The sequence below is a fragment of the Triticum dicoccoides genome, chromosome 2A, assembly GCF_002162155.2.
Source record: "Triticum dicoccoides isolate Atlit2015 ecotype Zavitan chromosome 2A, WEW_v2.0, whole genome shotgun sequence".
NCBI lineage: Eukaryota > Viridiplantae > Streptophyta > Magnoliopsida > Poales > Poaceae > Triticum > Triticum dicoccoides.
The window spans coordinates 452,904,482-452,918,029 of record NC_041382.1 but is presented as its reverse complement, the minus strand read 5'-3'; the positions used below and the strand labels follow the sequence as shown (position 1 = coordinate 452,918,029).

The 13,548-nt window shown below is 42.6% G+C and overlaps 1 protein-coding gene across 2 annotated transcripts; it reads right to left on the bottom strand.

Annotated features, from left to right (window-relative positions):
- Positions 1 to 411: 411 nt before the first annotated feature.
- On the bottom strand, positions 412 to 2,090 carry LOC119354874 (50S ribosomal protein L27-like). Of its 2 annotated transcripts, none has more exons than XM_037621623.1 (4): positions 1,928 to 2,090; positions 1,416 to 1,513; positions 1,184 to 1,305; positions 412 to 937 (listed from the first exon to the last, which is right to left on the bottom strand). In XM_037621623.1, exons 2-4 carry the CDS (start codon positions 1,492 to 1,494, stop codon positions 701 to 703), a joined length of 438 nt encoding a protein of 145 aa, XP_037477520.1. In that variant the 5' UTR covers positions 1,495 to 1,513; positions 1,928 to 2,090; the 3' UTR covers positions 412 to 700. The 2 variants fall into 2 exon arrangements, with proteins under 2 accessions (XP_037477520.1, XP_037477519.1); XM_037621622.1 differs by having other exon boundaries at positions 1,416 to 1,522; positions 1,928 to 2,089.
- Between the last annotated feature and the right edge of the window lie 11,458 nt (positions 2,091 to 13,548).

The following is a 13,548-nucleotide window of genomic DNA, read 5'->3' as shown; positions in this document are numbered from 1 at the left end:
GATTCATCCAACACACCATGTAGTTCACAGAAAGTTTTGGCTGCCTAGTAGGAGTAAGGTACTCCATAAAGAAGTATCATGATGATCTAGAGAAATACTACTACCTCCGTTCTGAATTAAAAGATGTTTTGGATATTTCAGTATGGACTACATACGGACCAAAATAAGTGAACAAACACACTAGAACACATCTACATACATCTAATTCAGAGAAAAAACATGCTATAATTTGGAACGGAGGGAGTAGCAAACAAGGCTTCTGCCACAACAAACCATACCATTCCTCCCAATAGGACACATTCAGCATCCAGTCAGCAGCGGACAGCACCTGCTATGGCTATCAGGCACCACGTGGCGAGCTGTTCATATGGTTTGCCGGCAACAGCAACTACAGTGAATCACAAGTCCGTATATATGAAAATGAGAATAGACCAAACGGCAGGTTACACTGTTGATTTCAGAGAAAAGCAGCAGCATACGAACAAAAAATTACACAAGTGAACCTTCACTGTCTCGTGCAGAATGTATACTTAAAATGACATCAGAAATACACTGAAGTTACTTATTGCGATCATCCTAACCCAGAAACGTTTTCGCTGGAACAAGTTCACTTACGAAGTATCCATGTCGGAGCAAAACAGCAGAGCCATCCCCAGAAACTATCAGCAACTTGTTACTGCAACCCACGCACACATCAACACTACAGCAGCTCCATGTCAGCTGCAGTAGCTGAACCATCGGCGTAAACAGGGTGGAGAGTGTGCCCAGCTACAGGTTCGACATGAATCCATTTCCTGCCAGTCAGCTTATTCCGTTCGAACCGCACATGGCCTTCCTTCAGAGAGAAGAGAGTGTGATCCTTCCCCATGCCAACATAGTTCCCAGGATGGAAGCGGGTTCCTCTTTGTCGTACGATGATGTTTCCTGGTTCCACTTTCTGTTAAAATAAAACGAGTGTAAACATTGGAGAGCAGTATGAGATAATTTTCCTTTTTTTTGGCTATAATAATGAGATAGCACAGCGACTACCAATGTTACAATGTATGGTATGATTAAAGCTGATGCCAACATATCAAAAGTATTAGCTATTTTCATGTCATTTAGGAAATTATTCAGCTAATCTGGTTCAAGGACATGAACAAGAAGAAACATCAAAACCATGATGAGCACTTGAAGATGGTACCTCTCCACCAAATTTCTTAACACCCAGATACTTGGGGTTAGAGTCGCGGCCATTTTTCGTTGACCCAGCAGTCTTTTTTGTGGCCCAACGCCTAAAGACCAAGCTCATTCCTCCAGATGTCTCTGGAATTAAGTACATACAAGATTAGGATCAGGCCACTTGTTCAGAAAAGGAAGAAGATATAAATTCTAAACTTCGATGTCACAGACTGCCTAAAGCCTAAGCTCATTACCTGTTGAGCTAGTGTAGACCGGAACATTTGAGATCAATTCTTTGATGTTTACTCTCCTGAAAACTGATGAGAGGGCCATCTTGCTTGCCACAGTTTACCTGTAGTCACTATAAGGATTCTCTCAAATATAGACATTAATACAGTACCGTGGACAAAAAACAAATTATACTCATGCGTTGTGCCTTTTTCTGCATTCCATGGTGATTAGTTTTTACATTACGTTGCTCTAATTTTACTAAGCTGGAGAGACAACCTATAAATGTCCAAAAGGCCTCCACTAACCTAGGTTCTGCTATGTTTTTTTTTGAGGATAGGTTCTGCTATGTTAATAGTTTTGGTGAGGGGGATTAACCGAACAGAAATGGTATTTTGGACATTTGAGATACTGTGATGAGATCAAAATACAGTACGGGGGCGGGGGCACAGCACGGGAGGCAGCAATAGCAGCGGCAGACGGCAGCAAGCAACTGAGGAGGGGGGAAAGACCGAGGAGAGCTGGCCGGGGAAGGTACCTTGCTTGCGGACGGGGAGGAGCTGAGGCGACGGGCGATGGAGGTGGAGGCGGCCCCCGGCGGCGGCGGCGCGCTCGTGCACAGATGCGTCGAAGGAATGGATCGCAGCCTTTGATGGGGCGAGACGAGGACGAGACGGGAGCTCCTGTTAGTTTCGTGGCGCACACTGCCGCGCCCTGTTGGGCCGGCCCATGAAGGCCGAGCGCAGCAACCTTTAAACCAAAAAACCGCAAAAAGGTGCGTGTCCTTCAGGATTCGAACTCGGGTGGTTCCATCATTGGCCGACCTTCAATAACCACCACAGAAACTAGTCATTGGTCAGTGGTAATAGTGCCAATGGTATAAGAACAAGCGAGGCCGCGTCTATTATACAGCTTGGAGTTCTGAATTATTTTTAAAACATCCTGGATTTGAAAATGTCCATAATTTCTGAAGAAAAGTTCACAAACTTTTAGAAAGTTCATCGATTTTGCAAACAGTCAATGGAAAATGTTCAATGCTTTTGAAAAAAAGTTCATCGATTTTGAAAATATTTCATCGAGTTTAAAAATAGTTCATCAATTTTGAAGATAGTTCATTGATTCTAAAAAATTCATCGATTTGAAAAAATATCATCAAATTTGAAGAAAAGTTCATTAAATTTAAAATTTTCTTATCAAAATGGAAAAAAGTTCATCAAATTTTAGAAAGTTCATCAAATTTGAAAAATTTCATCCACGTTGGAAAACTGTTCATCAATTTAGGAAACAAATCACTAATTTTGAAAAAGTTCATCGAACCAGGGAGAAGAAAAAAATGAAAAAAGGAAAAAAGGAAAAAAGTGAAAAAAGGAAAAACGAAAAAAGGGAAAAGAAAAAAAAGGAAAGTTGAAAGTCGAAAGAATAAAAGAACGCGAAGAGGTAGACAATCACTTTAAGTCTGGTGGCGTGGTGGTTGACTGGTAGTACTCGTAACCTGGACGTCGCTGGTTCGTTTCACCGCAGCCTCGCTTTTTTTGCGTTTTGATTGAAATATATAGATAGGAAAAGATAGATGGGCCGGCCTAGCGAGGGCGAGGGGTATGCGCCCGTTTGGAAAAATGCCTAACGGGCGCTAAAGGCGCCGAATACGGTTTGCGGGACCTCCTATATGCCGCTTATTGCGGCAAGAAGTCGCCGTTTCGCACAGGATGCGGTTCACGTGGGCCGGCCCATTCGCTGTCCTTTGCTGAATGAAAGAGATGCCAAAAAAACGTGATCTCTACATGCGCACGCTATGCGCTAGCCATTCCGCCAGGCAAGCTATTTGGGAAAGAGTGGCAGCGCCAACGTAAAAAAACCAAACAGAAGCAGCAAAAAATAAAACAAATTCACAAAATTCCATAAAAACTTGTGGGCGAGGGATAGAACACAAGTCCTCCCGCCATGAAAGCGCGTCCGTAGCCACTGTATAACTGAGATTTAGTGTGTAAAATGGCAGCCCGGTATATATGAACTACAATACGTGGCAGATTATTTATTTTTACAAAAATGGCAAACAAGATTTTTTAAAAGAAAATACTTTTTGAAAGGAAAACATTATTTGGGAAACTCAAAAAAGTTAAAAAAATGGAACAAAAAATTAAATACGAGAACATTTTTTGAAATAATCAACTAGTTATTGTAAACACAAAACATTTATAGAAAAAAATTAAGAAATTCAAAAAATGAATACATTTGAAAATTTAAAACTACTTTTACAAAATTCTAGCATTATTTTCATTTGCGAACTAATTTTGAAAAACATGAACCTTCAATATGTGAACAAAATTTGGGAAAAAGAATTTTTTTTAAAAAAATTCGCAAACACTATTGAATTTTGAACAAAAAATAAACATGAGAAGATTTTTTTTTCATATGTGAACAAATTTTGAAACCATTTGTTTTTCAAATTGTGAACAAATTTTCGAACTTCCTGAACAGCTTTGAATTTGTGAACAACATTTGGAACATTTTTTTGAAATTCACATACATTTTTGCATTTGCAAACAAAATTTAAACATGTGAACAGTTTTTGTATTTGTGAACAAATGTTGGAAATGGGAACTTTTTTTAAACAAAATATTTGTTGTTTTGTGAATAAAACATTAAAAGGTGAACAGTTTCTGAAACGATGCGAACAATTTTTTAAAGCACGAATTTTTTTTAATGTTGAGAACAAATTTTGAAATAGAGAACAAATTTGGAAGCTCGAACTGTTTTTGAAAGCACGAACATTTTTTGAATGTTGAGAACAAATTTAGAAATGGAGAACAAATTTGGAAGCGCGAACATTTTTTGGATGTTGAGAACAAATTTTGAAATGGAGAACAAATTTGGAAGCACGAATTTGAAATGGAGAACAATTTCGTAATGGGAAGATGTTTTGAAACTCTCAAACATAATATGAAACGTGAACAAAAAGAAAATAAAAAGAGAAGAAAAAGGAATTGAAAGATGAAATAAAGAAACTGAAAAGCGAAGAAAGAAAAAGCAAAAACAGGAAAAACAACAAAGAAAAAGCAAACAGAAAAAACCAGTGAAAACCCGGTTCAAGAACCTTCTAGAAGGTTCTCAAAACCGTTCAGGAACCCTCCAGAAGGTTCCCAAAACCGGAAGTTGTAGCGCCCGCGCTATCTCCTAACTGGGCTGGCCCATCTTGATCGCTAGTCGCTCGCCTCTCTGTGCGAAGCCTCGACAACTCGACGCAGCGAGCGTCCATTAGGAAATTCCATGGTTTGCCGGTATGCGCTCATTCCTAAAGCTGCTGGGCAATCCTAAGTGGGCCGGCCATGGCGCAGCCCATTTAGTCATAGTTTTTCTTAATTTTTGGAATCATTTTTTTGTCTAACATGCTTTTACAAAAAGTATGTTTATAATTATTCGTAAGCGTAATATGTTGGAAGATTTCAAGACAAATGTTGGAATATTTTATGTCAAGCAATCTTAGGTCATGTTTGATAGCAAAGTATTTTCTTATTGTTGTGAGAATACTACAGTTTTTTAGATACCAATAGTTTTATTTACTACTAAAATTATGTTATTAAAACTAGAGTATTTACAAAACTATGGTAATTTCTCCATATAGAAAAGAACGTTGGACCTTTTTTTAATAGATCAAGCTTATCGCGCCACAATTTTTCGGATATTGCAGAAGAATGATCTCCCACAGCCACAAGGAAGACATACCAGCATCGTTGAAGCTCCTGCTTTCTTTTTGTCGGGACTATCAAAGACAAGCAATGGATGGTCGTGCTCGTGCGTCGACGTCGGGGCCTCCGGGCGTCATGTGGCCGTATCGGCATTGCAAGGCAACAAAACACACACGAAATGAAAGAAAACCATGGGTGCCGCTCGGAAGAAGCAGCGTAGTAATCCGCCTCTCTCCCAAGTCTACGGCGTATGTAAGCGCGTGGTTCCGGTGTGTGGACGGCTTGGCTATTATTGGATGTCCCCTCCCGCGGAGCTGCTTGTGGGAGCTGCAGGTCGCAGTCGATGTCTCGATGACCCGGTCACCGTGGTCCCTATAACGCTGGAGGCGACGCAGATGGGTATGCAGATCCAGCACAGGCGTTGTCCAAGCAAAATTTCTTCTCTAAAATTCGCCGAGTGAAACTTCAAGAAGATTGGCCTGCACTTCGGTTGACCCAGCCATTGGTTTCAACTCATTCGATTTATATTTTTGAATCAGGAATAGTAAAAGATAGTATTAAATGAATGATGCTTTCTTCAGTGTTGTAATTGTTGTTGTATTTTCTTCTTCTTTTTTCTATTTTAATTTTATAAAACTATGATTTTTGTGCCAAAATTAATAAAATACGCAGCAGAGTCCCGCTATTTCCCAAAAAAACGTCTTGCCCACCTATTTCTGTTAAATAAATAGTACATAGATGCAAAAAAAACTCCTAAGGCCTTTTCGATTAATCCTCTCTCGTGGGGGTTGGAGAGGATTGAGGAGGATTATTGACTTGCAAGTGATATAATCTTGTTAGAATTGACCTCTGTTGGAACAAACCGAGAGATAAAAGGGGTAGTTAAACCTTCAACATACGTACGAACTGGCGTTGTTTAGGTTCTTTGTGGTGGAACCATCCCATCAGGGTTCAAGTTCTAAATTTGACATTGATGCTCACATTTCTTTGGATTTATTTCAGTTTTTTCGGTGATGTTGGTTTAGTGAGAGGAGACGTTCTCGTCGAATATGAGGAGTCTGTGGTGACTTCGTCAATCTCAAAATACGATGTCCTCTCAGTATCCCGGAGATGTTCCTAGGGGTAGGATGTGCGTGCATACGTTCATAAGGGGAGCCAAATAATATTTGAAGGTATTAGCAGCTGAGTTGTCAATTCAACCACACATGGAGATTAATTATCTGCAGCAACGTGATCAGTAGCAAAGTAATATGATAGTTTTCGATAATAGTAGTAGCAACAATGGTAACGGTAACCGTGATAGCAGTATTTTTGTAGCAAGTGCAACAGTAACGATAGCAGTAGTGACTTAGCAAGAACAATATAAGATAAATTCGTAGGGATTGGATCGGCAATTTGTTGGATGATATTCATCATGTGGCAGTCATAACCTAGGGCGATACGGCACTAGCTCCAGTTCATAAATATAATGTAGGCATGTATTCCGTAAATAGTCATACGTGCTTATGGAAAGAACTTGTATGGCATCTTTTGTCCTACCCTCCCGTGGCGGCGGGGTCCAATTGGAAACTAAGGGATATTAAGGCCTCCTTTTAATAGAGAACCAGAACAAAGCATTAGCACACGGTGAATGCATGAACTCCTCAAACTACGGTCATCACCAGGAGTGGTCCCGACTATTGTCACTCCGGGGTTGCCAGATCATAACGCGTAGTAAGTGACTATAACTTGCAAGATCAGATCTAGAACATGGATATAATGGTGATAACATAAGCGGTTCGGATATGAAATCATGGCACCCGGGCCCAAATTGACAAGCATTAAGCATCGCAAAGTCATAGCAACATCAATCTCAGAACATAGTGGATACTAGGGATCAAGCCCTAATAAAACTAACTAGATTACATGATGAATCTCATCCAACTCCTCACCGACCAGCAAGCCTACGAAGGAATTACTCACTTCTGGTGGGGAAAATCATGGAATTGGCGACGGAGAAGGGTTGGTGATGACGAAGAACGAAGATCCCCCTCTCCGGAGCCCCAAACAGACTCCAGATCTGGCCTCCCGATGAACAACAGGAGGTGACGGCGGCTTCGTCTCGTGGATCGCGATAATTCTTTCTCCCTGATTGTTTTCTGGAAAAATAGGATTATAGCATTTGTTTCAGGGTCTGCGGGGCCACCAGGTGGGGACAACCCACCTGGGCGCGCCTGGGGGGGCAGGCCCAGGTGCCCCCCTCAGGTGACTCTTGGCTCCAGAAGTTTCGTTCCATTGACTTTTATTTCTACACAAAAACAACACCATGGTAGTTCTGCTGAAAACAGCGTTAGTCCGGGGTTAGTTTCATTCAAATCATGCAAATTAGAGTCCAAAATAAGAGGAAAAGCGTTAGGAAAAGTACATACGTTGGACACATATCAACTCCCCCAAGCTTAAACCTTTGCTTGTCCTCAAGCAATTCACTTGATAAACTAAAAGTGAAAAGAAAAACTTTTATGAACTCTTTTGCTCTTGTTTGCATAAATAGGCTTAAACAACACCCAGGTTTCCAGCCAACATTATAACTAACCATGCCGACAATGACTCTTAAAGATTATATTAACTCATATCAATAACATAATCGGCTAGCGAGCACTAATAAGATATCTCAAACGGTAACACGTTGTCAAAACAACCATGATATAATATGACAGTAGTGGTATTTCGATAGCCCTTTCTGCGACCACAAAACATAAATGCAGAGCACCTCCAAAGTTCAAGCAGCTACTAAACATTGTAATTCATGGCAGAAAAGATCCAATCATGATGCACCCAACATTAGCTACACACAATGCATCGGCATGACAACAGTGCTCTCAGGTTCTGGTGATTATTTTAGAAGGTGATGACACAACATAAAAGTAAATAGATAGTCCCTTCGCAGAGGGAAGCAGTGATTTGCAGAGGTGCCAGAGCTTAAAATTTTAAAACAGAGGTAATTGATATTTTGAGACATGCACCCTTCTCATTTACTTCACGACCATCAGTTATCAATATCTTCCATGCTAAGCACGCTAGTGGCGGTTCCCAAGTGATAAAAGTAAAGGTTTACTCCCCTCCACCAACAATCACACTCCACGGCTTGTTCGAAACAACGGGTGCCGTCCATACCAACCATAGTCCCGGGGGACTAGGAATCCCTATTACCGCCCTTTTCTCGTGCAGTGGCAAGTGAATAAACACTCAACCTGAGAATAACCCGCTTAGCATGGAAGATATTGACCACCTCCCGTCGTTCCATGAATGATCCAGGCACACAAAAAGGATATTTATTCAAAGTTTTTAGAGGTGGCACATGCAAATTTAATTAGGACGGCAGGGTAATACCACATATAGGTAGGTATGGTGGACTCATTTGGAATAACTTGGGTTCAAGGTTTTTGATGTACATGCAGAATTCCCACTTAGTACAGGCGAAGGCTAGCAAATAGATTGAGAAGCGGCCATCTAGAGAGCAACAACGGACATGAACATACATTATGCATAAGTAACATTGGACACTAGCATGAGTAGGATATGAACACCATGAACATAAATATCATAGAGGCTATGTTGGTTTTGATTCAACTACATGCATGAACATGTGCCAAGTCAAGCAACTCGAACATTCAGAGGAGGATACCATATCATCACACTACATCACAATCATTTTAACGCAATGTTGATATCCAAGATAAATCATTATCCACTCCTAGCTACTTATGCATGGCATGAGAAACTATAATTTATAATTGTCATTGCAAACATGTTTAATCATAATGGGCTGAATCATGGATACTAGGTTAAACATATTTACAAAAACAGAACAAGTTGAATTCATACCCGTTTCTCTTTGCCACAGCCAGTTCATCGAATATCGTCATTATTGCATTTCACTTGCACGACCGAACGATGTGAAAATAATAATAGTGCAAGAGTGTCATGGACTAAGCTAGAATCTACAAACATTTTATTCAACAAGAAAAGATAGGGTAAAATGGGCTCTTTGTTAGATAAATGATTATGCATATGAGAGACACTCAACATTTTCATCGTGGTCTTCTCCTCGGTACGACTCGAATAAAAAGAAAAGAAATTCAGAGAAACACACTGAAATATTTTTAGAGTTTTTGTTTTTTTGAACAAGAATATAAAAGGGAAAAGCAAAAACGAGAAAAACTATTTACACGAGAAAGCTCCCAATAAGCAAAAGAAGAACAAGGAAATCTTTTTGGGTTTTCCTTTTAGTATTACAACTAAGCATGCATAGAAAGCAAACTAACTACAACTATTTTTTTGGTTTTTCTAAGGTTTTCTAAAACACACAAGAAGAAAGCAAGAAAAATAAATTTAAGCATGGATAATACAATGAAAAAGTGGAGACACCGACAAATGGAATGAGTGGTCATGAATATAAAGTCGGTGGAAACATGTACTCCCCCAAGCTTAGGCTTTTGGCCTAACTTGGTAGTCAATCAGAAGCCTGGATAGTAGTCAGGGTGCTGAGGAGCGGGCATCCACACATCCCACTATTGAGGCTCCTCCTCTGTTGTAGCTTGTTCATTCCTGGTAGGCGATGATACGGAGGCATAATCCTATATCCGCCCCTAGCAACAGGATCAAACAAAGCTGGAGCAGGCAATGGAATAATATCATGAGTTCTCACACTAAAAACCAGATTTTATGTAATTGGGATGTTAGGAGAATTGATATCAGTAAACTGGTGGTGATCCACGGCCGCACGATGGGTAGAGGATAATCATGAAGGCGTATCTCAACATTAAAGCGAGCCGCCAAACGAGTAGCAAAGATACCACCATGTATTTTACCCTTGGACTTATTAATGTGGAGGTGACGTGCCACAATAGCTCCCAAGCTATAAGTGTTGTCGCCCTCTAGTGCACGACGTAAAATAGTAAGGTCTAGTGAACTGAGTGCACCCACCTTCTCTCTAGCAAGCAGGCATTTTGCAATGAAGAGAGCAAAATAATGAACACCAGGAAAATGCAAGCCAGCGGCAATGATACCCGACACCCCTCATCTCCCACTGTCAATGTACGGTAAAAGGCCTCAAACTCTGCCGTCCTAGGCTCTACCAAACCACCGCCAGCAGAAAGCAAGCATATTTCACAAAATTCAGTAAGAGGTATCTGATGGGCACTACTGCAGGATGCTGCTAACGCGACACTATGATCAGAGACCCTTCGAGAAACTATGTGCGATGCAATAATCGCAAACGGTGGTGTATGAAAACCGTCAAAAATGTATAAAACGTTTGCGATGACGGATGCATCAAACACGGTTCAGATTTTAGTTGCGGCGATGAATGGCATACGGTTCAGTTCAATTAACTGTTTACGATGAGGAGGAACAAAAGAAACGGGCAGCCAGATGAAGGCATGTGCGATACACAGCATATGGTTCACTTGGGTGAACTATTTGTGATTAGGCAACACAAAAGAAACGGGCAGCCAGATGAAGGTGTGTGCGATATACAGCATACGGTTCACTCGGATGAACTGTTTGTGATTAGGCAACACAAAAGAAACGTTCAGCCAGATCAAGGTGTGTGCGATATACGCATGCGGTTCACTCGGCCCTTGTCGTCAGTGTGTGACCTCTGTGGCAACCATTCGCTCCCCAGGCACCTCTTCGTGTACCGTGGCAACCGTCCACCGCCTCTTCGCCTTTCTCTCTCGATTTGGAACTGCTGTTGCACGCTCTTCCTCCCTCCATTTGCCTTCACCCTTCCTTCTACCATTGTTTGATCATCTTCTCCATGGAGGGAACTGGCGGGAAACGACCCCGTTATTCTTGCCCCGATATGAAAGATGACGTGGTGGAGGAACTCATTGATCGGTGCGATGTCATCACCTCGGCTAGCATGGCAGGTTCTTTCAAGACCATTCTCAACTCAACTAATAACATCATTACAAGTAACCCAAGGGTCCATGAGCGGGTTGATCACCCCTATCTTCTTCGCCGTGACCCTGCTGACTGGCGCAGGGATGAGGGAAGCCTCGCCTTGTGCAAGTTGATGCCGCTTGATAATGATATGTATGATGTTAAGATGCCATCGCTTGAGGGCAAGGCTTGGGCAAGCGCAAATGGAGATTGGGTTGTTTATATTGGGTACAACTGCGAGTGGGAACTTGTGAATGTGTACACTTGTCACCAGGTTGCACTTCCAAAAATCTCAGACGACTGCCCATAGGTTGAGTACACCGGTATTCTACGTGAGTTCAAATACGATCATGGTGACTGTCGTCTAAGGAAGATAGCAATTTGTCGAGTTCCCAACCACTCTTGGGATCACACGAACTATGAAGTTGTTTCTATCTTCGACAAGCTTGTTGCCGTCCTTACTTCCACGCCCCGATGGATATTGCTCAAAAATCAATTTCTGTACATGGATGAGTACTGTGATGCAATTCAATACGACGGTCTTGTGTTTGCTGCCATCACTCGTGGCACTGTTTTGCATGGAATCCTGATGCTTTTGGTACGTTTGTCTTCCACTGTAATTATAACTGTTTCATCCACATGCATGCAGGTTAGCTAGTTTCCCTTTACTAATTAACCTTCTTGTGTTTCCAAGGTCCTGTGGACATTCCACCACCTATACTTGAAATTTTTTATAACCAAGGGGGAGATGACGTTGCTGATGATCATGAGCATGAGGACTGTTGGAAATATGCCCTAGAGGCAATAATAAAAGTATTATTATATTTCAATGTTCATGATAAATGTCTTTTATTCATGCTATAACTGTATTATCCGGAAATCGTAATACACGTGTGAATACTTAGACCACAATATGTCCCTGGTGAGCCTCTAGTTGACCAGCTCGTTGTGATCAACAGATAGTCATGGTTTCCTGACTATGGACATTGGATGTCGTTGATAACGGGATCACATCATTAGGAGAATGATGTGATGGACAAGACCCAATCCTAAGCATAGCATAAAAGATCGTGTAGTTCGTTTTGCTAGAGCTTTGCAAATGTCAAGTATCTGTTCCTTCGACCATGAGATCGTGTAACTCCCGGATACCGTAAGAGTGCCTTGGGTGTATCAAACGTCACAACGTAACTGGGTGACTATAAAGGTGCATTACAGGTATCTCCAAAAGTAGCTGTTGGGTTGACACGGATCGAGACTGGGATTTGTCACTCCGTATGACGGAGAGGTATCTCTGGGCCCACTCGGTAATGCATCATCGTATTGAGCTCAATGTGACCAAGGTGTTGGACACGGGATCATGCATTACGGTACGAGTAAAGTGACTTGCCAGTAACGAGACTGAACAAGGTATTGGGATACCGACGATCGAGTCTCGGGCAAGTAACGTACCGATTGACAAAGGGAATTGCATACAGGGTTTGATCGAATCCTCGACATCGTGGTTCATCCGATGACAACATCGAGGAGCATGTGGGAGCCATCATGGGTATCCAGATCCCGCTGATGGTTATTGACTGAGAGTGTCTCGGTCATGTCTGCATGTCTCCCGAACCCGTAGGGTCTACACACTTAAGGTTCGGTGACGCTAGGGTTATGAAGATATGTATATGCAAAAACCCGAATGTTGTTCGGAGTCCCGGATGAGATCCCGGACGTCACAAGGAGTTCTGGAATGGTCCGGAGGTAAAGAATTATATATAGGAAGTGCTATTTCGGGCATCGGGACAAGTTTCGGGGTTATCGGTATTGTACCGGGACCACCGGAAGGGTCCCGGGGGTCCACCGGGTGGGGCCACCTGTCCCGGGGGGCCACATGGGCTGTAGGGGGTGCGCCTTGGCCTTCATGGGCCAAGGGCACCAGCCCCTATAGGCCCATGCGCCTAGGGTTTCCCCCTAGGAGGAGTCCTAGTGGTGGAAGGCACCCCTAGGTGCCTTGGGGGGGAGGGAAACCTCCCCTAGGCCGCCGCCCCCCTAGTAGATCTCATCTACTAGGGTCGGCGCCCCCCCTGGCACCCCTATATATAGTGGGGGAGAGGAGGGACTTCATACACCAGCCCCTGGCGCCTCCATCTCCCCCCGTTACGTCTCTCCCTCGTAGTCTCGGCGAAGCCCTGCTGCTGTGACGCCCTGCATCCACCACCACGCCGTCGTGCTGCTGGATCTTCATCAACCTCTCCTTCCCCCTTGCTGGATCAAGAAGGAGGAGACGTCTCCCGTCCCGTACGTGTGTTGAACGCGGAGGTGCCGTCCGTTCGGCGCTGGTCATCGGTGATTTGGATCACATCGAGTACGACTACATCATCACCTTGCAAGCTTCCGCACGCGATCTACAAGTGGTATGTAGATGCAAACTCTCTCCCTTGACTCGTTGCTTAGATGAACTCATAGATGGATCTTGGTGAAACCGTAGGAAAAATTTTAATTTTCTGCAACGTTCCCCAACAAGGACGAGCAGGACCCATATACTCAGTGGCGCCTAGCAACTTAT